The sequence below is a fragment of the Nyctibius grandis genome, chromosome 14 (genome assembly GCF_013368605.1).
Source record: "Nyctibius grandis isolate bNycGra1 chromosome 14, bNycGra1.pri, whole genome shotgun sequence".
Classification (NCBI taxonomy): Eukaryota; Metazoa; Chordata; class Aves; order Nyctibiiformes; family Nyctibiidae; genus Nyctibius; species Nyctibius grandis.
This window is the reverse complement of record NC_090671.1, coordinates 5,485,833-5,511,046: the sequence shown is the minus strand read 5'-3', so window position 1 is coordinate 5,511,046 and position 25,214 is coordinate 5,485,833. Positions and strand designations below refer to the sequence as shown.

General features: G+C 41.2%; 1 protein-coding gene across 4 annotated transcripts in view; it reads right to left on the bottom strand.

Annotated features, from left to right (window-relative positions):
* Positions 1–23,749, bottom strand: part of SPECC1L (sperm antigen with calponin homology and coiled-coil domains 1 like) — a 70,432-nt gene extending 46,683 nt beyond the window's left edge. The window contains exons 1-4 of one of the 4 annotated variants that reach the window (XM_068412357.1): positions 23,647–23,749; positions 8,860–9,049; positions 3,204–3,363; positions 589–2,222 (exon numbers count right to left, since the gene is read on the bottom strand). In XM_068412357.1, the coding sequence (XP_068268458.1) occupies positions 589–2,222; positions 3,204–3,363; positions 8,860–9,012 (1,947 nt within the window). In that variant the 5' untranslated portion in view covers positions 9,013–9,049; positions 23,647–23,749. Of the gene's footprint in view, positions 1–588; positions 2,223–3,203; positions 3,364–6,170; positions 6,229–8,859; positions 9,050–21,928; positions 21,975–23,155; positions 23,224–23,646 lie in introns of those variants that run through there. The other 3 variants (XM_068412354.1, XM_068412355.1, XM_068412356.1) reach the window with 3 other exon arrangements.
* Positions 23,750–25,214: the final 1,465 nt, after the last annotated feature.

Here is a 25,214-nt window from a genome sequence, read left to right as displayed (position 1 = left end):
AGTAAAAAACCTATGTGTATTTGCCATATTTAATAATAATTGTTTAAAAGCTTATAAAAGTGTTTAGTTTTTTTAAAACTGTATTTGTCATTAGTTTATTCTAAGTTAACTGAACCAACTTGAATAAGCTGAAACTTCAAAATAGTCTCTCAACACCTGTGAAAGGTCCTACAAGTCATCAACAGCTGGGTTATCACTTCAAGCTTTGACCCCCAGTATTTTCTCAGTGACATCCCTCTTCCACCAGTTTGGCACTAACTCCTTGAAACTCTTGCAGAAGGATGCAATTTAAGCACAAAATTCATACAGTATCTTAAATACTGTTTAAGTTTGGCACTTGAAATAAGTGGGAGTTCAAATACCAGTATTTTAAAAAAGTAACATGACAGTTACCCTGCAGCTCAATGTATCCATGTAATTTTTAAAAAGGCCCTTCTCATTTTCATAACAAAGGTTAAGAGAAAGTAATCAATCCTAACACTTCTGCAATCCAATTAACCTCATAATTAATCATTTACTTCTAAAGTGACCAACAGTAATTCATGATGTGTACAGGATGTTAAAATACAAGTTTGTTTTAAACTCTACCTTAGCAATGGCATCTTGCAATCGATTGGCATCATTGCGAGTGTGTGCCAGCTCTTCCTGCAGGCTACTGGCCAACGTCTCTGCTTTTTCTTTATCCAGCCTGACACTCTCCAGCAAATCTTGTATATCTGATTTATCGCCAGAGTTGTGTATAGAATACAACTCAGCCACTTTCTGCTTTTCGTGCTCTAACTGAGCTTTCAGCCTGTTCATCTCAATCTGGTCACTGGCTACTGTGGCTTTGTACTCCTCTAAGGTAGATGCTATCGCTGTTTTGCTTTTCTGCTCTGACTCAATAATCCGTTCCATGTGGTGATTTCGTTCTTTTAATGCCCCTATCATTTCTTGGGCCTCCTTGTTGTCTTGTTCTGCCATCTTCAGAGTGTTGCTCAAGTGCTGCTGAACACCTAACAGCTGCTCTCGCTCAAACCGAGCGTTCTCTGCAAGGTCCATATAACGTTGCTCTAACTCCATGTAGCGACCACTTTTCATATCTTCATCAATTACATATGAAATATGGTGTTCATCTAAAAGGGACCGAAAATACTCGATCTGACGGCTGAAGTGTTCTAACTTGTCACTTTGCTGGCACAATGATTCCATAAGGATTACTTTCTCCTCTCCAAGTCTTTCATTCTCACTGTTTAGCTCTTGTGTTATTTGTTGCAAATCTGCAAGCTCTTGAAGCGTGGCTTGGAGCTCTTCAGCTGTACTGTGTTGATTCTCTTCCATCTGATGTATCCGTTCTGTCAGACAAGCTACAGACACTTCACTTGCATTGCCACTGCTGCCCTTCCTAGATCTTTCTATACTTGGTACGCCTTCAGACTCCGAAGATGATGGAGCATCTAAGGCATCATCACTTGATGTCAGTGGCTGATAAACTTCACTGCACTCACTGTCTAAATTATCCATGGAATTACTATGTTGGTTGTCCATCAAAGTGTTTTCATCTTGACTTAACAAGTCTTCCATTGACCCAGGAGCAGAACCTTCCACTGAAGATGTCAGAGTACCACCACCATCACTGTGATTGCCAGCTGTAATCTCTGGACTCAAAGACTGATAGCCAAAGAGTTTTTCAGAGTTGTCCAGCCTTTGTTCCAAAGAAAAGCCTAATGCATTCAGTCTGTCTTTTAACATTCGATTCTCATTCTTCAGCTGGTTGAGCTCTTCTCGGATGGCAGTGTTTTGTTCCTGTAACTGTAGCAACGTAGACTCTACATCAGTTGGCTGATGGACAACAATGGCCTCTTTTTCTTCAGATTTTTCATCACCTTCAAGTTGATCTTCGTTAAGTCCCAGCTGAGCACGCATATCCCTTAGTTCATTCCTCAGATGTAAGATTTCCACATCTTTAGTTTTTGCTAATGTCAAAAGATCGTTCACCTTTGCTTCCAATGCAGCTTTGTCACTGATTTGATTGTCTGATTTGGACTTGCTCATTCGAATATCCAATTCTGGATTGGTGCGACTACGGGAGCGCTTCGCCAGTACCGTATCATTGGTCCCCTGTCCAGCCAAAGGCAGCTTTTTGCTCTGGCTTAAACGAGAACGATCGCGTATTCTTTCTCTAGAAGAGCTTGACTCCTTATTTCCAGATGAAGTGCTACGCTTAGTTGTGGAACTTGTACCTAGATGTTTTTTGAAAGTTAGGAACATTAATTTAAAATACAGCATCTGTAATAGAAGACTGTATTTCGTATCAGCAATACAGTGGTCGATTTTCTGAATCACACTCGTGAATACATTTCATAAAATACATATAGAGTAAACATTTATACAGCCTTAATCATGAGTCAGTGCAGTTATATTTTAATTGATACACACTTTACCAATTCCTATGCTTTACCAGTATTTTGAAAATGAGTTAGACCTTAAAGCTTAACAATTGCAAGTTTCTTTTCTTGTCTTCAACAGCTTCTGACAAACTGTACAAAACCTGCAGTAGTGCTATTCCTACAAGTTCAAATTTGTCTCTCTTTTCAGTAGATTTGAATGCAAGCTTTTAAGTGATGAATTGCATATTATGATTCCCCAAAATGAAAGTTAAGGGTTTTTGTATTTTCATCTCATTTCATAAAGACAAGCATAGATTATTACTACTTTAGTTCCAGATGCTTTACAGCTTTGCAAGCATTACTGAATACAAAACAGCAATGGAAGGCAAGACATATTTCCATTCCATTGATAATACACTAAATAATTTCACTTTTCTGAACAGTTTCTGAAAGCTCTCTTACTTTATTTCTATAAAGCAATACACAATGTCCAAAATGTTGACTGCAACAAATGGTCACATCTTAAAGATTTAGTGCTTGTGGCATGGATTTTTTTAGACAAATTAAATTACTTTAGATGTATCTATGATTCTCTAGACTAATTATATTACCTAGCTTTAGATAGTAGTTGCATTATCAGTACTGAAAAAATTAAAAGGAACACCGCCCAAAAAGGCAATTACACTATCAAAAAACAGGAAAAGATCATAGGAGGTGTTTGATTTGACCATGGCATTACTGACCACTTCATTAGGCAGCCTGGATCCTCAATACATAACAAGAAAATAAAAAGCCACTCAACTACCATCTTTAAGGATCAACATATCCATTTACCTGCAATAGTTTTGGGTTTATTTTCCAGACTGTTCATGGTTGTCCCTGAAGCTGAAGATGCTGTTGATACACAAGTGCTCTTCTTTGCCTTGACACCATTGGTCATTGTCACTCCACTGCCCCCAGCCATCCCCGCTAAGAGGTCATCATTACTCTTAGTCTGAAAGAAAGGGAAGAGGCAGCTTTAAGACAGCTGGCTGAGAAGTCTGCATAGCCAACATTTCTTCTGTTAAAGATTCTATCAGTTTAAAAAGTGCATATTTGACTAGTCATGTGTCTATGCAAGAATGTTGAAACGTATAAATGCACGGCACTATGCAGAGTTGGTAAGCTGAAATTGAACTTCAACTCCTTACATATGATTGACCATAGAAACAGAATCTTCTCTCTCCCAGATTACTGTCCCAAAACAATTAATGTTTCAAAACCAAGCAGGGAAATAAAAATAAAAATTAAGGAAAGCACAGTAACACAACACAGTGTAGCACTTCTCAATTTTGACTCAAAGTTTGCTTAAGCATAAAAATGAAGACAATTCTTATAGATAATTAAACTACCAAATAACTAGGAAGTTAGTATAATGCCCTTCAATAGAATATGATCAAGCATTTTCTGGTGGACAAGTTCACAACAAGAAGTTCAAACCAAACAACAAAAATCAATAGAACATTAATAAAATACCCCTTCTACCTCAAAATACTAAGCTACAAATCACTAGAGACTAGGACAGTATTCAGAGATGGGGAAAGCCACCCTCACCACACATCCTTGCCTTGTTTTCATGCTCCTTACTAGGCACTCTCAGAGATGGGATATTTGTTTGATGGACTTTTTGTCCGACCTTGTATAATCATTCCTGAAACTACTATTAACCACAAAAGCTGCCTGGAATGTGACAGGGCATTACTGCACAGGAGTCTCAAGAACCAAATTCCCAAATAGAAAATACATCTTTCAGAATAAAGCAAACTCTAGAAATACCAAGTCCCTAAGTATTAATTGGCAGACTTCACAACTCTTTAAAATGCAATTTTTCAAATGGCGAAACGATCAAAATATGCTAAACATTTTTCCCATTTTAAGGGCAAGAAAAATTAAAAGAAAACAGCTGCGTTAGCAGCATTCCTTAAGTGAGTGTAATATTCAGCTGGATAACACATTTGAAGTCTCAATCAGCATCCCAGTGAAACAATAGTGCTTAGGAATTAACCAGCTGCTTTACATCATGACTTTTAAATTCTGTAGGTTTATAACTTCTAGCTCCCATACATATTCATGTCAAAAACTACATGCCAGACACTACGGTTCTATACATTAAGAATGAAGGTACACTTGCTTAATTTAAAAAAAAAAGTTGCATCTCACTCCATTCTATATAGTTTCTTTTTGCAAGTGCGAATTTCAGAAGAGTCAGGCACAGCGATCACGGTACTGTGGAAAGGGCACAGATGGGATTTGTGCCATTTACAAAGAAGAGCTGCTGCAAAACAGAAGTGAGCTTGGGAAGAGAACATATTTGTTCTGCATGCCGTTGTCAGAAATACAGATAATTTACAGATAAAACCAGATATTTGTAAGGGTAAAATCCTCTAGGACAAGAATGTTTTTATTGAATCATGTAGGAAATAGTACAGCCTTCTAAAAAGGTTTATAAAAGGCTGGAAGAAAACACATTACTCTGAGGCTCTAGTATGATGTGCATCTAAGCTGGCTTTTCTGCTATGAAAAAGCCACTGTTGTTCTATCCCGCTCTTCTCCATGTGCTTACACACTGTGCTCTGTAAACTGAAGCCTTTTCAAAGGGCTCCTTCCTCCCAGGAGCCAGATCAGTTCCTTGATCTGCTATGTCACACAGCCCTGCAAAACAGCAGATGGAATGTAAGTACCAATGGGAAAATAAAAATGTTGGAGGGCTACAAAATCAACAAAGCCCACACTACTTGTGCAGGGGGGAAAAGCTGAGCATAAACTACTACTGTATGACAATCCTCCATTAACCTGTAATCTAATCAGATTTCATATCTAATCTAACCTAATTTTGTGGGCGTGGGGGTAGAGGGAAACAACCTTGTGATGCCACTATTACCTAAAATAAGGTATTACAAAAAGGCACAGAACAGTGATTCTCTATTTTGCTACTGAATCTGCCAATCAGTCGGCAAACACAGTAGTTCAAACGGACTATTAGCTGTCAGCATTTTTACCCTGTTGAAAGAGCGGGGAAATTAGATTAAGCTTTTAGACACTTATAGTACAAGTACATGTTTATCAAGCCAAATAGGTCAAGATGTGACTCAGCTTGGGAAAAAAAAGCTAAGTAAAATACACACTTTCTGACATTAGTCATCTCCAGTCCTTGCTGAACAAAGGAATTTAAGAGAGCCATTCTTCTTCCAACTTACCCATAAACTATTTCTAGTCTAGGTTGGAAGGCACTGCCTCCTCTGCAGCCAATTAGTAAACAGTTTCTCAAAACTGTAACACTATACTCTTGGCAAAGAAAACTATTTAGCAAAGCTTTGGAAAAATTACAAACCAACAGCTCTCTTTTCTTAATGCTCCACAATGGCAGGCATTCTTGGCTTTAAAAATCAAAGTATTTTTGTAGCGTATATTTTTAATGGTAGCAAAATGTTTATTAAACAGCTTTTTCCTCAAAGAACAGTTTACTGAGAACAGTGCTATCCTGCTCAGCATTAAAACCTCTACATTAAAATATGAAAAATTAGAAAACATCATAATTAGAAATGCTCATCCAGACTTATTTTGATTTTCTAAATAAAAACCACTTTATAATTATATAACTCATATTCTGTTTTCCCTCACATCTTTTTTTCAGTGCAATGAAACTTGAATGATCACCTCTACAATACATTTCATCTTAGTTTCTCAACATGTTTAACCTATTTACTGCACCTCATTCAAATCCCTTTATATATATATATATATATATATAATTATTCCTACCTGGGATTTTCTTTGATCTTGCTGTTGCTGCATTTGAGTGCTTCAAACATCAAACTTCACAACAATCTGTAATTAAGTTACTGCATTTTGCAAACAGAATACTGAAGCCTAGACACATGAATACTGAAAACACATTCTAATTTTTAATATTCAAATATTGGTGTTCAAGTCCTGGCTTTTCAGGGACTCTGGATTTTGCAACGCATTAGTATGAAGTACAGCTGCTGTCTAATTACAGTTGTAAGTGTTAGCATGATCACAAGCTCATTAGCTAAAGAAGTAAAAAAATAATGATCGTAAAAAAAAGAACAAATTGTTATTTGCAGAGTATTTTTTTACAGATTAAAAACTAGAAGTGGCTGGCAGTCAACCTTCTGCTGTAATAACGTGGGGGGGGGGGATTGGGGGTGCTGAACATTTACAAAAGTCTTGGGCAAAGTGGGAGCCAAAAACCTACAAAGAAGTAACCGACAAAAAGGCGTTCTGAAGCAGACAGACAAACCGACCTCTGGAACAGTGTTCAGCTGTACCCAAGGGTGGGTCTCACAGTTTCTTCCTGTGCTCATTGTCCACCCACTTTGAAAACTCCACAAAAAAGGACAAATCGATGGAACTATGCCTAGTGAAAGAAGCCCACCCAAAGCTGAACACTGGCCTACGTTTGTATCATGAAGGGGATAGGAAAAAAAACATACTATAACCACAAAGCAATTTTCAATTTTGCAACATTATTACTGACTGAATTAAGATCAGTATAGCACTGCAAGACTGGTATACTACGACTCCTTAGTAGTGGTCTTTCATTCAAATTACAACTCAAAGTTTTCTGTATCTATATGCACACTTACTTTGAGGACTGAATAAATTAGTATGCTGTTGCAATTAAAGTTATTTAATGCCTGCTTTGATTTTGGTCAAGGAATATTAAATGAAATTCATAATACACACACCAATTCATCAAGTCTAAGAGAAGATCCAACAACCACTACAAGGAAAACAATGTGCCAAATGCTTCATCAACAAGATCAAATATAAAACTATACCAAAAATTATTTTAAAAATAATAACAACTTGTTATTGATACTTCTTTCAAGCCAGTAACTATAAATGTAATTTGCCAGTATCAGTAAGTAAAAAAAGCCAACTTTGTTGTATAAGTATGGAACACTCAAAGAAGATAAAATTTGTCATTATTAAGTCGCATAGTTGGCAAAACAGCAGCTTAACAAGTAGAAGACATCCAACTGTATGAGTAAGTTGGCTGTAACATAAAGATGAGATAAGTCTTAGTAATTAAGAGAAAAATTTTCACTGTGCCTCAAACATACAATTGTCAAATTCTATTCCTACACTCAAACATAGCCAGAAGTGTTACTAATATAAATAAAATTGTGAAAGCATACTGGGTCAAATTTCTTCACTGTTAGATCTTCTCCTCCTTTATCTCACTGAAAGGTATGACATAAGAAACTTGATAAGTAAACTACAAAGGACTTTTGTTTCTGTATTCTTTGAGAGATTTCTAGAAATACAAAATAAGTAGTGTCAACAAGCATCAAAAGATGATTTAAAGTTAAGAAAACTGCAAGATACTTCGGGTGGCAGAGCAAAGAGGGAGCATCAGGAGAAAATCTAGCTGAAACCTGGCTTGCAAGTTCAGCAGCAAAAGTATTGAGCATTCTTCCATAAAAGAAAGCAAGAAGAAAGGAGAGAAAGGGAACACACCTTTCGACTTCAGTAATCCTGCATAGCTATTACAGAGAGACCTCAACCCTTACCACTTCTTTAATTTTAGGTCTTTATTTGCCAGTTATTTAAATGTCTGTCTGGCTTTGCATAGGTGACAGTGGTTCAGGTCCCAGTTGCAGACACCAGCCCTTTTCCTTGCTCAGTTCGTTTTCTCCAGGGCAGCAGCAGCAGTGCCGCTGCTCTGCACACTGGGCTGCAGAGAGGAAGGGGGTCCAGCCGTGTTCCCATGCCAGGCGAGGGAGGCAGACCAGGCAGGCTCATACCATCCATCCAACCCAGATGTGTTCGCTCCCAGGTGAAAACCACACCAGCACACCTCACTATGTCTTATTTTTCTTGGTTGTTGAAAACCATATGCTCCTAAATCTACTGCCCTGTTTTGCTAATATAAGAGAAAACCTCTACCTTTGAACTTGTTCTAGGAGCAAGAATCAACTTGTGAAAATTCAGCTCAAGCAGTACTTCACACAAAGCAAAGGCCAAAACAGCTAGGAGAATGCAGCTGCACTGACCTGACACAGATCACTGATATCAAAAAGTTTCTCATGTTAGATACCTTGTTAGTTCTGTTTTTCAGAATTAGTAAAGAACTTATCAAATCCCATAGTCACTGACACACCATTCAAGCATAACACGACACTACTAATAACATTCATCAGAATGCAACTTCCACTCTGCTCCTTTTGCACAACAGCAAAGTTCTGGAAAGTACATTGCCTTCCACCACATCACACATTGCAATATGAAAATCACAGCACAAATGCCACACAAGGTCCCATCACCCTGCCCAGGTGCTGTGTAACTATCCAAATTCCCTTCAGTTACTCATATAACAAATCTCTAGTCTAAGCTGCATTAAAGACGTGCTTTAAAATTCTACTCTTTTTAAGGCTTTATTGTAAAAAAATATAAATAATCAGAATGTTCTATTGGTTATTACCTTCAAAAGAGATGCTGATGTCCCGGTTTTGGAGAGTTTTGTTGCTGCAGACACTGAGGAGCCGTTTTCTGGTTTGGCTTTTTCAGTTGCTTGAGTTTTATTTACTCCAGGCACTTTGGGCACTGAGCCAACACTCCTGCTTGCTTTCTTCATTCTGGGCTGTCTGTTTATGATGCATTTACAAACAAATCTACAAGCAGAAAGAAAGAAATTTTAAATATAAAATACAAATGAAAGGCAATGTCTTTTTTTATAACACTCTGTTTAAGACCAGAAGTCCAGAATAGCAATAAAGACCACAAATTAGAGCCAAACACAATGCATGTGACTGACCAATGGGTTTTGCTTTTTTAAAAAAGGAATTTTTACTAAGAACTAAACACTTCCTACAGCTCCACTCCAAATTATACTATGTTTTTTCAGTTCTCTTTCCACAAATGGCGCTGAACCGAGGATATTTTATAAGTAACCCATGTTGCCGAGTTCACTCATCAGCTAGCAAAAGAAAGGCTTCTTAGGGCAGCAATGTTCTTTATTTCTGACTGTGGTAAGGAAAATGCTGTGGGAGTATTGAGGCAACAGCCTGACTACCAACACCACTGGATCTGAGAAAAGATTACCATCAGCTTGGTAACTAAAGTACTGAGAGAGTAACAGCAGTTGCAGAGAAAAAAGTATTTATAAAAAGTTAAAAGAAGTTGAAAAATTCAGATTCCCTGAAACCATTTATTATTAAAAATCACATTAATAAACACACAATTTACAAAATCTAATACTAGTCGTATGATTATGAGGATTATCTCCGAGAAGAAACCAGAAGTAACCCATCGCGTTCCACGGTCAGGACACTTCAGCATCTTTACCTTGCCTTCAAGTTTCCTCAGACAGCAGGTAACTGTCAATACTGTCATTCTAACCTCACGCAAATAAACGAAACCCCGGAAAACAAAGCTGACTTTACTCAAACCAGGCACAGCTGCAGCAGAACCGAACACCACAGCATCACAAGAACTGCTAATCCTGGAAGACAACCTAAGAAAGGGTAGACTAGCCAACAGCCATAATTTGAAGCATGGACTACCAGAAAGACTAGACACATCAGGATCTTCTTCCCTCTTGCAAGAGTGAGATAGCTGGCAGCTGTTTTGTTCATCTCCCGTGAGTCAGAAGACATAAGATGGAAGATTGAGAGGAGGAAACTTCCACTCCCCTTTCAGTCTTACAGATTCTGGGTGGAAGTAAGTGATCGGGTTTATCTGAGCCCAATATCCTGCAGCTGATCAGAAACATGAAACACATCTAGTTGTTTCCATCTCTTAAAAAGTGAAGCGTTTCAAAGGCACAAAAAGCAGACTGATGAGTGAGTGCATGAGATGTGCGACACAAAAACACCATGATCCAGAGTACTAATTAATTTCAGCTAACGAAATTAACACCATACACTTCCACGCACTCCTTCCTCCCCATCACCACCCCAGCTGCACACAAGTATATTTCAAGTCTGACTTTGAGAAAAGTCAGTAAAACTCCAGTTTTGCCTCCTCAAACCCCAAAGTGCTGTTAACAGAGGCAACAGGAAGTTTCATTTTAAGACACTGAAAATATTTGTTTATAGCTTCCAGATTCCCTTTAGCTCTGAAAGCTGGCATGAACAGACACAGAAAACTTTGTTTGCTGTTGCAGTTTCATCATCAGAATGTCAAAAATGCACCAGTCCTGCCATACGGCTACTAGTAATCAGAACGCCTTCACAGAAGATTAAACAACTGAGAGATAATTTGAAATGAGACACTCTTAAGAAAACCAAAACCCAAACCAGAAAAGCCCCGTGAAGGTAATGTGTTTGCTATACACACATAATTTTAAGTGGTACAGCTGCCTACTAGATTCCAGAAGCAGATGCTAATATTTACAGGTAGGACCAAGTTGCCACACTTACATTTCTTGCCTTTTTCATGCTTCTGAGTTGAACACTCACTTGTGCTTTTGATCTTATTCAACTGAAAAGTAAAACTGAAAAGACTAAAGAGGACAGAGTTGTTCAGTAAAACTGGCATCGTTACTTACTATTGAATGATATTCTGATGTTCTACAGCCTACATAAAAATGTTGCCCATAGAATGCTTGAGAAATAATCAAATGAACTTTCAGTGTGCAGCTTGTTGTGAAGCTGACCGCATTTAAAAAATTACCTCAAAGAAAAAACTATACTCTTGGAACAAATCCAGTAAATCAGAACCATAGCTTTTTGACAGCTCATAGAGATAGAAAACCAGTGCTATAACGAAAGTTAGGGTACTGGCAATGATATGACGATAATACATTCGGGCAGAGCTTGCCAACCTTGCCTGGCAATCTAGATAAAGCAGTAACTCCAGCTGGTGTGCAGACAGCCAGCAATGGCCATTTGCAATACACATTCATCAAGTCTACAGAGCACGTTCATCAAGTCTGACACATCTTACATGCCAGATACGCACTGCACACATGATCTTTGCATGCACAGTAAGAGATCAACACATTTGGGATCCGCTTTATTATAGCAAGTAATATAGTAACATAACCTGCTGAATGGATAATCTCAAAAAGAAAGAGAGGGTAACATTAGTTTTTACAGTACAAAACATTTATTCTCGTACAAATATATCGCAGAGGTCATCAGTGACAAAAGACTGTGTGAAGTCAAATGTTTCTCATCCATAATGGATTTTTTAAAAAGCGTGTATTTTAGAAGTGTTCCTGAAAACATGCAACTCTATTTGCTTCAAGAGCAGCAATTGCAGGGCTAAATGATGTAAAAAAGGGAAACTCAAAGTAACTAAGTATAATCCTCATGTTTCATCACAGCATTACTTTAAAATACCCATAAATTTGACATTGAAAACCACTATTTGTGATTTACTGAAACTCAAAGGTAGAACCACCTTTCCAGAAACTTCAAAGATACCTAGAGGACAGGGAGGGTTTGGTACTGCTGTTCCTGTTTTAGTTCCAGAGAAACTAAGCTCTAGTAGTTACCTTCTTACTGAAAGAAAATTGCATAAGTATAGTTTAAAAACTGAGGAAAAGATACAAATGAGTCCAACTTAACTTAAAATAAGGACAAGACATTCATTAGCAGTACATGTTCTAAAAGCAGCTGCTCACTGAGGAAAGTGAATTTATGACCTCTCTGTGCCAATTTCTCCCCTCCTGCCTTCTCCAGGAAGGAAAAAGAGGATGGGGTTTCAAGCACTGAAAACAGAAGACATCAATATTGTTGCACTGTAAGTGGAAAAAGCCCTACTTCACGCAGTTTCTCAAAAGGCAGATATGGCCTTTACACTTCTAAAGAACACCACCACATTCCTTAGGAAGACACAGTATCAGGAATCAACAATAAACTTGTCTCTGCCCAACACTAAATCTTAAAATAAGAAATAATATGCTCACTAGCCAAACGAAGCTTTCTGAAGTCTAACACACAACACTAATAATTCAAATGAGAGCTAAAATATTGTTTCATTGTTGTTTCAAAAAGCAAATAGGGCATATAAAACTGTAGTTTATATTTTGCCCTAGGGAGAAAGAAGGAATTACTGAAGACTTCCTTTCCCTTTACACACACTTCCTCCCATCTCAAAAAAAGAAAGGGGGGAAAAAAATTGAAGTAGAAGCTTAACATTAAAAAGTTGCATTGTTATTAAGAGTTGTAACTCCATGAGGTAGTCAAGAGAGACTTTTGGAGGTCCCTAATATCACACTACTGAACAAAATACTCATCTACCAACAGACACGAGACATTACTAGAAAACATTTGATTAATGCTAGCACTACAGCATCAATTATAAAATTAATCAGGATGGAAAAAAGCCAAAACAAGCCCAAAATATCAGATAGAAAGACAGCATTCCTAAACTAAAATGTAACTATTCGCTCTAACCTGTATCCTTTCCCAGCCGCCTCTCTCTCCACAGCACACATAGTACAGGAAACAAAGGAGAATCGTGGTGGGGAGCGAGCTCTCCTTGCTCTGGTTGAGGCATGGGAAACCTCTCCTGCACTTTATACCAACTGCAGATACAACTCCATAAATAATAATTTAAAAGTGTTTTGCCCAATAGCACGGCTCTGCTCTTTACTGCAAACTGGTATGATACATCCCCCCAGCCACCACACAAGGCTTCCAGGGTTACTCTTACACACTCTTTAGAAACATGAAAACTGAGGGGGGGGGGAGGGAAGGGTATGATTTCTTACTGTGGTTATTTTAATCTCATCCATTATTTAATACGCTTATTTATGCTAATATTGCTGTCACGAAAGTAGGGCTCAATTACAAGAGTACAAAAAATAGTTTCCTGTGCCTGTAAGGTGAGAGAGGGTTAAACACCAAAGAAAGGCCTTTTGCCTTGGATTTGGCTTTTCTTGGATTCCAGAAGCCCAGAGCAAGCAGTGCATTTATTTTATTGCTTAAGATCAAGATACCAGTTTTTAGTGACTTGAAATAACCCTCTAGCATCAGCAAACTTTAAGACACCAAGGATAACAGGGAACTGCATGGAATCACAGAAGACCCTTAGGAAACTAACTGGACAATAAAAACAGCAAATAAAATTAAACGTAGGTAAACACAAAGCAATCTGTCTCTTGGGGAAAAGCAACCTCAGCTTCATACACAAATGTGCTCTCAACTCATCAATATTGCTCAGCAAGACTTCAGTGTTTTGATTCACAGCTTCATTAAACTACTGGCACAGTGTCTGGGATAAGGCAAAAAAAGCAAAGCAATTCCAGGAATTATTAAAGAAAGGGATAGGGAACAAACGATAAAACACAAATATCGCACTCAACAAATCAATTTTTTTGCCCCCTTACCTAATTGGTATGTGCAGTTCTGGTCTCTCAACCTCAAAAAAAGGATTTCTTATAGACCTGAAAATGGTTCAGCAAGGGGCAAAAATAAGATCAAAGGTATGTAATAGCTCCCATGAGACATCTCACAGGGAATATGACAAAAGCCTATCAAATCTTGAATGGCATTAAGAAGGCAGGTAGGGACTGGCTGTTAATCACGTCTTCCAGTCCTAAAACTAAGGACCAAGAAATAAGTTAGAGTCAGGTTCAAAACAAGAAAAATGAGCCATGTTTTTAATGCAGACTGAAAGAATGCTGTGGCTGCATGAAGCACAACTGGAAGGGGAGACTGGATATGGACAAGGTACAGAAATTCCCTAATGGATGCTAACTAGCTGAGCACAACGGGCTCCGAAACCCCTCTGAGACAAAAATAATTACAGGGTGGGAAAGCAGTCAGGGTAGGAAGGAAGACTTCAGTTTTGTTTTTTTTTCCTGAGGCATCTGCTCACAGCCACGGCTGGACCCAGAGCACCAGGTGGGATGGGTCCCTGCTCCAGCGTCTCCTACGTTCTTACGCCATGAGGAAAATATACAGATGTCAATGATTTATGGATGCTGCAATTTTGGAACAACTGCTGCAGGCAGTTATTCAGAGAGGAAAGACTTCCCTATTACTTTCTATCTTAAAAATTCAAAAAGGCCTTTATAGTTCTCCATTACAAGTTGTGAAATTACAAAAACAGGAATTCTACCTTTAAGTTACGCTATCCATCCACTGTTTTCAAGTCACATCTGCTATTGCTACTTCTCTTTTAAACAGAAGGAAGGAAAGACCCGAGATTTGGGCAAGAATTGGCTGTTATACACCTAAATTTCTCTACTCCTTCTTTGGAGAAAACTTCAGAGCTGTAACTGCTGTGAGCAATGTGTAACCGTTGCAATACTTAACATTCCAGACAAGTGACAGGAACATTTACAGAAGAACTCCTAAACTTACAAACTGTGCTCTAAAAGCCTTTTCATAACAAAATTAAACAATGTAGTCTTGTTTTCAAGCTCCTACTTTAAACAACCACTATTTCAAACCACTGCCAAGGAAAGAAAAAACAACTGTTCATCAACTAAATCCCCACGATTCTTCCTATCGTGGGGAATCTGTTCCACAAGGAAGGGGAGCACTGTCCATAACTCGGTCTCAGCACTAACTTCTACATTCACCGCACCTCCAGAAGCTCTTCTTTTTGAATTGCAGTTTTGGAAACCAGAACAAAAAACCAGGTAAACCTACACCTTATTGCTATCCATCCTAGAGCTAATTAAAAATATATTTGCAGAGGGCTAAGTACCCTGTAGCATGCCCATTAACTAGGGCTGCTCACACTACAGATGAGAATACCAGCCACATTACTGTTACATAGGTTTTGTTTCATTGGTGTTGATAAAACACGTAACAAAAAAAATCCTTATATCTGAAGGCCGTCTGTGTGTCCCTTACAGTGTAAGCCGAGAGAAACCTCAACCGGCAGAACACGATAAAGGAAACGGAAGAGGGAATATAACATGTAGAATATTAGTACAATAAACACGGAGGGACACTAAAACCTGGTTTTGGCTACGTTGTCATTTTTCACTCCTTTTGGTAAATTTCACAGTTGCATCCAAATTTTAAGCCCTGCACTAACAGATGATGTAATATATACCTATTTCCTGGACAGTAATTGCATCTCTATGTCAGATTTTAAAGGCTTAAAAAACTTAGCAGAAATATCAACTTTCTCTGTAAAACCCTTAGGTTAACACTCCAACAAAACAGAACCAAGTCTCATTTTGGCACTGTAGGTTTTCCAGGCAAAAGAAAATTGAACACAATAAATTTCTCAAAGGACTGGCCAGCTTTAACTACAAAAGCAGCTAGTCTAAAAGGTGATACTTGGTCAGCTAACTACATTAACTGAAAGCGTTATCTATCCTCATTCCAAGCATGCTCTAAAATAAGTGCTGTTACAAAAGTCAATAACCCTCCAGTTACAAAGGTGTATGCAGCGTCATATAACCCTAAGTATATATTGTATTTCTTAACCAACAATCAGTTTCCCCTGCACACATGGAAATTTTCCTTGCACTGCCGGAGAAGTACTTTCAAAACCAGCAACGTACAATTTTAAGACCAGGGAATGTGGCAGAATAGCACAAGTAAAAGGTGCATGACTAAGCCAACAGCTGCCTTTTGTTTCAAGCCGAGCAGCTCAGTAGATAACATTTCATTGCAACGTACTCTGTCTCTAGCACAGCTGCTCCCAAAAGCACCAGCGAGAGTTAGGTGACCAGTGGTGACCTTTTCCCTTTTGTCCATTGAAAACATCATCAGCTGAACTCTTGTATCAACAACTGCAGCAAAGGCTTCTGCTGCATGCTGTTCACAGGGAGAAGGCAGGCAGGCAGTAGCCTAGCTCCCATCAGAAAAAGGGGGACAGAGAAAGGACAGGCAATGTGCTTTTTCAGGAGCTAGACCAGCGGCTCCCAGCACCCGTATGCTACAGGTAAAACCTGTAAGATAAGTGAATAACTTCAACCAGGTCCCATGTTCATCCAAAACACTCCATCAGATCTTCAGCTCGTGCAACCCCCCAAAACCCCAAATCCTGTTTCCAGCATGGTTATGATGACAAATCTGTTCTCACCAGCTGCTGACTAATGTATTCTCAACTTGAGGACTTTCTATTGCCTGGATTTCTGGAACTGGGAGGTGACTGGGTGCTCACTATGTCCACCACTGACCTGGTCTGGCAACATTCCTGAAGGCATTACACCAAAAAAACAGAGAACAGGAGAAGCATACAGAGGTACATCCCCCGATGACCTTCCCAGCCCTCAGGTGCTTACCGCTCCAGGATTCCCAGCCCCAGAAGGACTCTCCTGGGCTCAGCTGGACCAAGGGAATGGCCTGGATGGGAACAGCCCATCCACAAGCCAGCCTTGCTAAGGCTGGGAGAGGGAAGTGCCTGCTGGGGATTGCTTAAGCTTGTAATGAAAATAATTTAATTGTACCCTGCCACCAAAAAAGGCAGTCCCACCCCTTCCTCAGTCCTCTCCCTTCTTTCAATTCTAGAGATCACAGCTCATTTTTTGATGAGTTGGTCTTTCAGTCCGATCAGGACTGATCTGACTCACCTTATCATTGCTAGATACTATGCAAAGGAAGCAGCGGGATTATGAACTGGGAACAAGAAGGAAGGCTCACCCTTTAGGAGATGGTGTAGCCCCAAATTTGTTTGAATTCAGTCTCAGGCCATTGGACACCCAACAATAGCCCTGATTTAAATGAATCTCTTATTGCCACCCAACCATTACCGCTTTCCAAGCCACACTATTCTGTGGAGCCACATGGCAAGACAGATGAACTGTGTTATTTTCAAGCAATCAACACAAGACAAAACAGGGCACTGACCGCCACAGAGGGTCTGAAGATTGGGGATCTAAGGGTTTGAATTCTGCGCTCAGACCCACATCTTCCTTCACCTCCAAGACCCGTCAGCAGCACACTCATTACTTAGTTTGAAATCCTTCAGGCTTGTCAGACAGAGACAGAACAGCATGCAAATCTTTCCTAACTACCCTGGTATCACTAAGGGAGGAGCATTTACCTACCCCAGCGTGGAAGCCCAAGGACATACATTTGAGTCATACAGGAGAAAAGTCCCTGGGACAGGATGGGGAGGCTCCCATCTGCAGCCACTATTTTTTTTTTTTTACCCCCAAGAATGAGGGTAAGATACTGTTTCTCTTTCACATTTTTACTCCAAGCCTTCCAGAGAAGGGTGAATCACTAACCAGTTTATGGAGTCCCCGTTTCCTTGGACAGTTTGGTTGTTGGAGCAATGTAGGACACCACACGGGACGGAGCCTGGGAAAGCACTAAAAGCCCAGGACCAGTACAACATCCCTGCCTGATGTGACTGCTGATGTGCCGCTTTCACCACGGAATGCCAAGTGCCTACGCCTTCCATCGTGAAACACTTCTACTGTATCTCTTTGAGAAGCTCCTATACCTCCAGGTTTTGTGGCGAGCCTTTGATGTTTGGCTGAAGGCCTTGGAATAGTTTTCCCATCCCCTCCAGAAAAAAATGTAGTCTCTCTACTAAAAAAGGCTATACTGAAGTCTTTATAGTTATTTTTTCCTTCAAATATCCTTTACTTACAACACTAATGACCATAAATTTTAGATTTAATGGAATTTTCTTCTGTAGAGAGATACTGTTTATTTTTTACAGGTATATATCAGAAACATTTTCAGAAAACTGTCAAGAAGTTCTAATAATGTGTATTTGTATAATTTTATGTTTTTAATATAGCAAATTTACTTCTGAATGTGAAACTCAAGTAGACTGAAATCTCATGTGCACACTTGGAACTATAATCTTTAAAATGTTTTTAATATTTTTCCTGAGTGAGCTTTTACAAACAGAATTTATACTGTTTACTGAATTTGGAAGTGTTGGGTTTCTTTCAATTAGACATATAGAGTTAAAATGCAAAAAGAAATAGGTACAAAGCCTAGAATACCAGCATATAGAAGATCAAACCCTGACAGCATAATATAGAGCTTAGGAGCACATGGTATAAACAGCAGTTTTTGTTTCTTTGTGACAACTGATGCATAAACACAACAAATCAATTCCTGCCACTAATGACAAGCTTTTAGGGCTGAAAATACTTATAACTTTATAAGTCAGAAACGAAAGGAAGCTAGGAGAGTCACCCAAGATATACGAAAAGATAGTGGTCCAAAGCTATGGGACCAAGCCCCTGTATTTTGAGTCCACAAGAACGAAGGGCTGGCAGCACCATGGAACGGCACACACCACAGGGACCTCCAGCACCTTCACGCTCCTTTCCATTAGCCTTAGTGACCACAGGCACTGAAGAAAGGGAGATAGGCCATCCTTGAAAATCCATAACAGTCACTCAATTAAGCAGATTTGTACTGGTAAAGGACGTTACCTACCATGAAACAAGGATACTTCACTGTTAAATCAGGATTCTGGGTTCTACTCCTACATCTGCCCATTTTCCTCTATGGCTTTGAAACAACCAGCTCCTTGTGCATGAGCCTGGTTGTAAATTACAGTAATATCTGTCACAGCAAACTATCAAAACCTTTGGAGAATAGCACGACAGCACCCCTAAACTTTTTCAAAGTCATAGGGATGCCCATATTTACAGGTTGAGGAAACCCTCTCCTGTAGTTTTGTACAAGGCTAGAAAGAAGAACAGCAACAGTTGTGGGGGGAAAGTTTATGTTAGAAAGTGTTCATTTTAACATCTTAGTTCTTGATTAAAAGCTCTCAGTATAGTCAAACCCAGTGATATTGCCACATTCAAGGACGTATTTCATATTTACAAATCATAAGTCAAGAATAATTTGATGACAACAACTTCCAGCAACTGTACCTATTTAAGAAGTTCGTAATTTCCAGAAGAGAGACATAACTGTCCATCTGATATAAGTGGGTGCAGATAAAAAGCAGCCTTGCATGATTCTGTCATTGCTATTTTTGTCACAGAAAAAAATAAAAGCAAAACTAGAACTTCAAGTGAGCAGTTACTCAGTCAGATTTGTGGTAGGAATTGTGTATAACAGTTTTAATAATTTTTTTTCTTTTTCCCCCAGTAAAGCCCATATTCCTTCAGAGCCTTGAAGGAAATATTTGCCATTAACTATTTACAATGCTGGTTACTTCTTAGGGAAAAGCAAATTGAAACAGACAAGACAGATGTTTGCAAAGAAAGAAAGATTTTCCACTGCACGACAGATGCTACTTTAAATGCATACCCATTAGCAAATCTAGTGTCGTTTAGCCTGCTTAATAAAAGAAACTTTAAGCTCAGTACAACCTGGCAACTCAGTAAAAAGTTTTTAAAATTCTTTTTTTAAATCCTATGGTTAAACAGAGAAAGTCAAGCTCTAATAGATCATTTTTATAAACTTGTCCATGTCAGTTAAGACCTGCTAATATGAAGACTGCCAACATTTTAGCAATGAACAGTGAAATATGTTGAAGAAGCCTCTCCAGCACCAGCCCTCACACAGCAAGGAAATTCTGTAGCTGAAGTTTCAAGAAGGCTCCATCTGCCAAAACCACTGTGTGCTTTTAATTAAGAACGTATATAGAAACATATTAAGAACAACACAAAAAGTTTCAGAGTGTTAAGAATGCCAGCCTCTTGGTCAAGCTTTCCACCCACCCCCCTAAACGTATATCCCATAGGAAATCATTATGCACTGCACGTACCTGTGCAGAACACGTATCCTACGTTGGCTAAATGACCAAAGTCAAGGAAGAGCTTTTAGCATCAGAAAAATACCAATACTTTCAGGCTGATGTCATCAAATACATCACTCAAGTACTTCAATACTACCTTTATTCTTTTTTAACACTACTTAACTACTAGTTGTTAGGTGCTCAGTTTATTTTCCTGAATAAAACTGCATATATACCAGTTAGTTGCAGGTGATCATTAGCTTGGCTTCATTCTGGCAAATAGTCCTGGAAAATAAAATTAACTGAGGATCATGTGAGTCTTCTCTTTCATAAATGTCAAATGTCAAACCAAGTCTTGAAGCAAGTAAAAATGAGTTATTTTCTCTCTTGAAATTTTGCTTAAGTGGCCTCACAACCCTTTAATATGTAAGAAATGGCTAGATCTAAACTATGATTTTTTTTTTTGGTACTGAAACCTTGCCGACTGATCCCCTTTAAAAAGTCTCCCTTTACCTAACTTCACAATTTCTTCTTGCATTACTCTTTTTTTGCAATTTGGGGACATACTAGTTGTGCCACTTATTTGCAACACAGTGCCAGTTATTTGCAAAGTTAAGGTACCCTGAGACATTTACTTACAAAGATGAAGATCAAAAGTTGTAGTGCCTTTACAGTAGTCCTCTATCCCAGAGAAAATCATGCGTGCCTGTGTGAGAACTCTAATGATGAATTATTTATATGTTAAAAGATAGTATCCTATGATTACTTGCAGGCTGCATTAAACTGTTAAGTGCCCCAAATGGTGGCTTCTCTGATCACTTCAGTAATATGTTCCTTGTGACTAGTCACTTAAGGCTATGATTAAGCATATAACTCAGTTTCTAACACCCATTTTTTCTCCCTTTTTCAGTATAAAGACTGAAAATAGAATCAAATGGGGTGATTTTTGAAGCCAGGAAGTACAAGCATAACATTTCTTACACTGTTTTTCCCACTGAGCAATAGAGATTCAGTCACATTAATAGCATTATACACTTCTAGAACCGGATCCCAGTTGGCAAGACAGGCTCCAACATTGCAAGATCAAGGCAAGAAAAAAAGAACTTCTGAAGTACATTAGTGAAAGAACTCTTAAGGAGTTTCCATTGCATGCCTCCACCTTCTAAGAATATTTTCATTCTAACAGTAAAGCAAAAATGGCACAAACTTATTCCCCTTCACCATGTTACTTGTAAGTATATATTTATTCATACCTAAAATGTTAACTCTACATCACCTCATCTGTTCTGTACAATGAAATCTTTGCAGCATAAAAATAACTATTCCAACATGCACTTAGAAACTTCTAGAACTCATTGGCTACACCTCACACAGTAACTAACACAGGCCAGAGATTGTTCTCCAGTCCGGAGGCAAACCTGCACTGCTTGATTTGTGATTATACAGCCAAAATCGCTTCCCCCTCTCCCCCATCCAGAAAAGGTGGCCATGTCCCATGTCTATTTGGGGAAGTCCTGGCATTTGCCACCTTTGAATGATGCCCAGGTATGGGTTAGGAAAATGCTAGGTGGGCCCAGCTAAGCCATACTAGGGACCATGCTGACAATTACTAGTGTGAACAATCACATGCCAGACGTCAGCCTAACACACAGGTTTTCTTTGATTTGCTACTATGGACACACTCTCCACTAAGGGAAACGTTTGCTCAAGCCTCTCCTCAAGCCTGATGCAGAAGATGCCTTTGGTGGCATGCCTGGAAGGCCACAGAGATCACACTGCCTTAGAACACAGAAGGAAAGGGAAAATACCGCAGAGCTGGTAAGCTGCAAGTCCATGAGAACTGGAAATCCCTGCACAAGAGGTTTGCCCCCTGTGACACTCCACCATCATCAAATTTTAATAAAACAGTCCTTTATACTACTAAAGGGAGAACACAGATCTTTATCAATGATCACACCAAAACTCACGTCAACAAACAGCTTTGACTTGAGCAGATTAAAATATCTGGGAAATGTGGACTGCAGTGTCTATCGAGATGGCACTGTATTTGACAGAAATGGTACAATACGTTAAAAAGATTTGAGATGTTTTGCTCCCCACAATTACTAATTGTATTCAATAAAGAAAGAAAAATAGACATGGGTCTTCAGAAATAGAAAAACATCTGAAAAATCAAGTTTTGTCTTCTCTTATTTCACATAGTCTACCAACCTAGAATCTGGTTTTTCCATTAACTGAAAATTAAGTGGCAGTGTTACAAGAAACAAGACACTACTCCCATCTCAGTTTCTCAATTTTAATCTCAGAGTGTTTACAACGACCTGTTCTTTTCATTTCTGTTAGCAACTACCTAACAACAATCAACTAGGCTGGAAGGGGGAGGAGAAACTGTTCTTCGGAGCTACTGCAGAACTGTATTGTGATCCAGCGTTAAAAGCAGCTACTGGCTTTAGTTTGCCCACGTTTCAGCAGCCAAAGTCCATACCATTAATTAAGCAGGAAGCAGCAACAGAAGGTTTATGTTTGCTTTTGGGGTGAGTAGAGCTTGCACAGACTACATCCTTCGACAGAACCTATGGCTTTTCAGAACACTTTTCACTCAGTGGAACCATTCACAACACAAATTTTCTGCTACAACAGAGCTCTGTTTTGCACATCCTAGCACAGACAGGACACCTCATGCAATCACAGACGGTGAGATGCTGTTGTGGAGAAAAGCGTGCAGTTTGCTGAGCATCAGCACTGCATTGTTTTTCTCTCTGGGGACACAGAGTATAGAAGACTCTTAGAACAGGCTGGTGACTTTCTGATTTTGGCCCAGCTATAGAAACCTTTCCTCCACCCCTGCCACTACCAGGTCGTGTAAGGCTTGCAAGAAGGAATGCTGTGAGGCGCAGGAAGGCAGACAGCAGGCACAAAACTGGAACTTGTAGGGTCTTTCAGCTATAAAAATGCAGAAAAACGGCACTCCAGACAAGGGTGAGACCAGACAAAGGTCCTCCCCACCACACCAAAACCTGTCTGCAGAGGTGTTGAAGTGCAGACACTCTACCTTTCTCCTCAGAAACCTCCCACACGCACCACCACCATCCCTCTCCGCAGAAACAAGCCAGCAGCGTGAAACAAACGATTTCACCGCGGGATGCAAACCCGAGCTTGCCCCGCTAGCCGGGAACCGCGAAGCCCTCCGTTACCTCACCGCCTCCCAGCCAGACGGGCGAGCCGGCCTCCCCCGGGGCACCCCGGGGCAGCTCTCGCCGGCGGCGCCTCGGAGGGACAGTCACAAAATGGGTGACAGGGGCGACGCCGCGCGCTCGGCCAGCGCTGAGGGGAGGGCGGAGGATGCCGCCGCCGGGCGGCCCCCGAGGGAGCCGAGGCGGGAGCGGGGCGGCCGTCACGGCCGCGGCCGGCTGAGGGGGCGGGCGGCGCGGCGGGGCTGACAGCGCGGCCGGCGGCCCCTCGGGGCACAGGGGGCGGCGGCGGGGAGGAGGAGACCGAGCTGGGGGGCGGGCGGCGCGGGAAGGGGGCTCCCCGCGGCGGTGAGGCGCTGCGGCCGGCGGGAGCGAGGCGAGCGGCGGCAGCCCGGGACATAGGCCCCGCCGGGGCCTGCGCGGCCGCGGGCGACCCCCCCGGCGGGCGGGCGGGGGTCGGAGCTGAGCTGGGCTCGCCGGCGCTCGGCGCTTACCGGGCAGCCGCCTCCTTCCCGCTTCTTCGCGGCGCGGCCCGAGTCTCGGGGGACCTCGGCGGACCGCGCCGGGCCGGGCCGCGAGCGCCGCCGGCGGGAGGGGGAGGGGGCGCGGAGGGGCGCGCGGGGACGGCAGGGACCCCTCCGCCCGCCTCCGCCCCGCCCCTCGCGGGCGGTGCCAACGCACTGCGCAGGCGCCAACGCCGCGCCGAAGGGGCGGGGCGGTGTGTGCGCGGTCACTGGCGGCGCATGCGCCATTGCGCCCTTTCCCCGCCTCGCGCCGCGCTGCACCCGAGGGCGAGAGGGCGGTGGCGGCCCCGGGGGTGCGGCCCCGCGGGGAGGGGGCGGCAACCGGCTGGGGCTCCCCCGGCGCCCGGGTGCTGCCTGCGGGGCTGGCGCCCGGGAAACCGCCGGCGAGGCGGCGCGGGGGCTCTGCCCGCCCTGGGTGCAGCGGCGGCCCGGCCCTGAGGGGCCGCGCTGCCCCTCGGCTGAGGCGGGCCTGTGAGGCGGGGCCATGGCGGCGGCCTGGGCTCAAGGCCTGTTTGTCGCTCTGGTAAAAAAACACATTTTTTTTTTTTTTTCCTGGAATAAACCCGTAGATTTTAAGTTTCAGGGGAACCTTGAGGAGCTTGAGGGTGAAGGTGCGGCGGTGGCGGCTTCGCGCCCCCGGTACAGCCACAGCGGCGTTTGCCAGATCCCGCACGCACAGGCACTGAGCGGGCACAGGGCGGGAGCAGAGGGGCCGTGGGGTTCCTAAACCTGTGCCTTACAGTACAATATTAGATTAATTACAGTTTTTTATTTGAGCAAGAAGTAAATGAAGACAGTTTAAATGTTGTAGAGAACAGCTTGGTCTTCTTAGGTTACAAGAACTGTGTGTGAACACAAGCTTTCGGACTTTTAGCTCCCTTTAAGACACTGCTAAGCTAAGTTTTGTAGCTCATTGGTGTTATGCAGAACGTATGGCTTGTCATGAACAACAAGCAACTGCAGTTAATAAACCCAAATTACAGTGCTGGTGCTTTAGTGTGAGGTATGGCAGAGTGTGTATTTACAGGCATTGGCTGGAAAGTGCTATGAACACAGTAACTAAGAAAAATGTGCTGATTTGACATATCCCTGTGAAAGTTTCCCCATCAGGGCTTCTGTTTAGCTCAGACCACGGGTTAAAGCCTCTCCCCCGTTTTATCAATTCAGCTGTTTTATCAAAAGAAACGCTTCTGCATAAGATTGCATTGCAGCCTCTCCCTTGAGCTACATTCCTTCCTAGAATTCATAGGGCTGCAGACTGGTGAGGGCAAGTATGATTTACAGTCCTCTCGTTATCTTGTGTGAAATTTAATTTTTAATATTGTAAATCAAAGTAAATGACATCTATATGTCATCAGTGTTCCCTTTAAAACTGAGAGAATTTATGCTTCCAGATGTTACAACATTATGTGTCTTATGAAGTCAGTCATTTTATTGAGCTGTCCTTCCCAATCCGCTTCCCCGTCGGTCTGCCCGTCCTTAGCTGGCGGGGATTCCCCCGGAAGGGTGCTGCACAGCCATGGTGTACTTGTTTGACA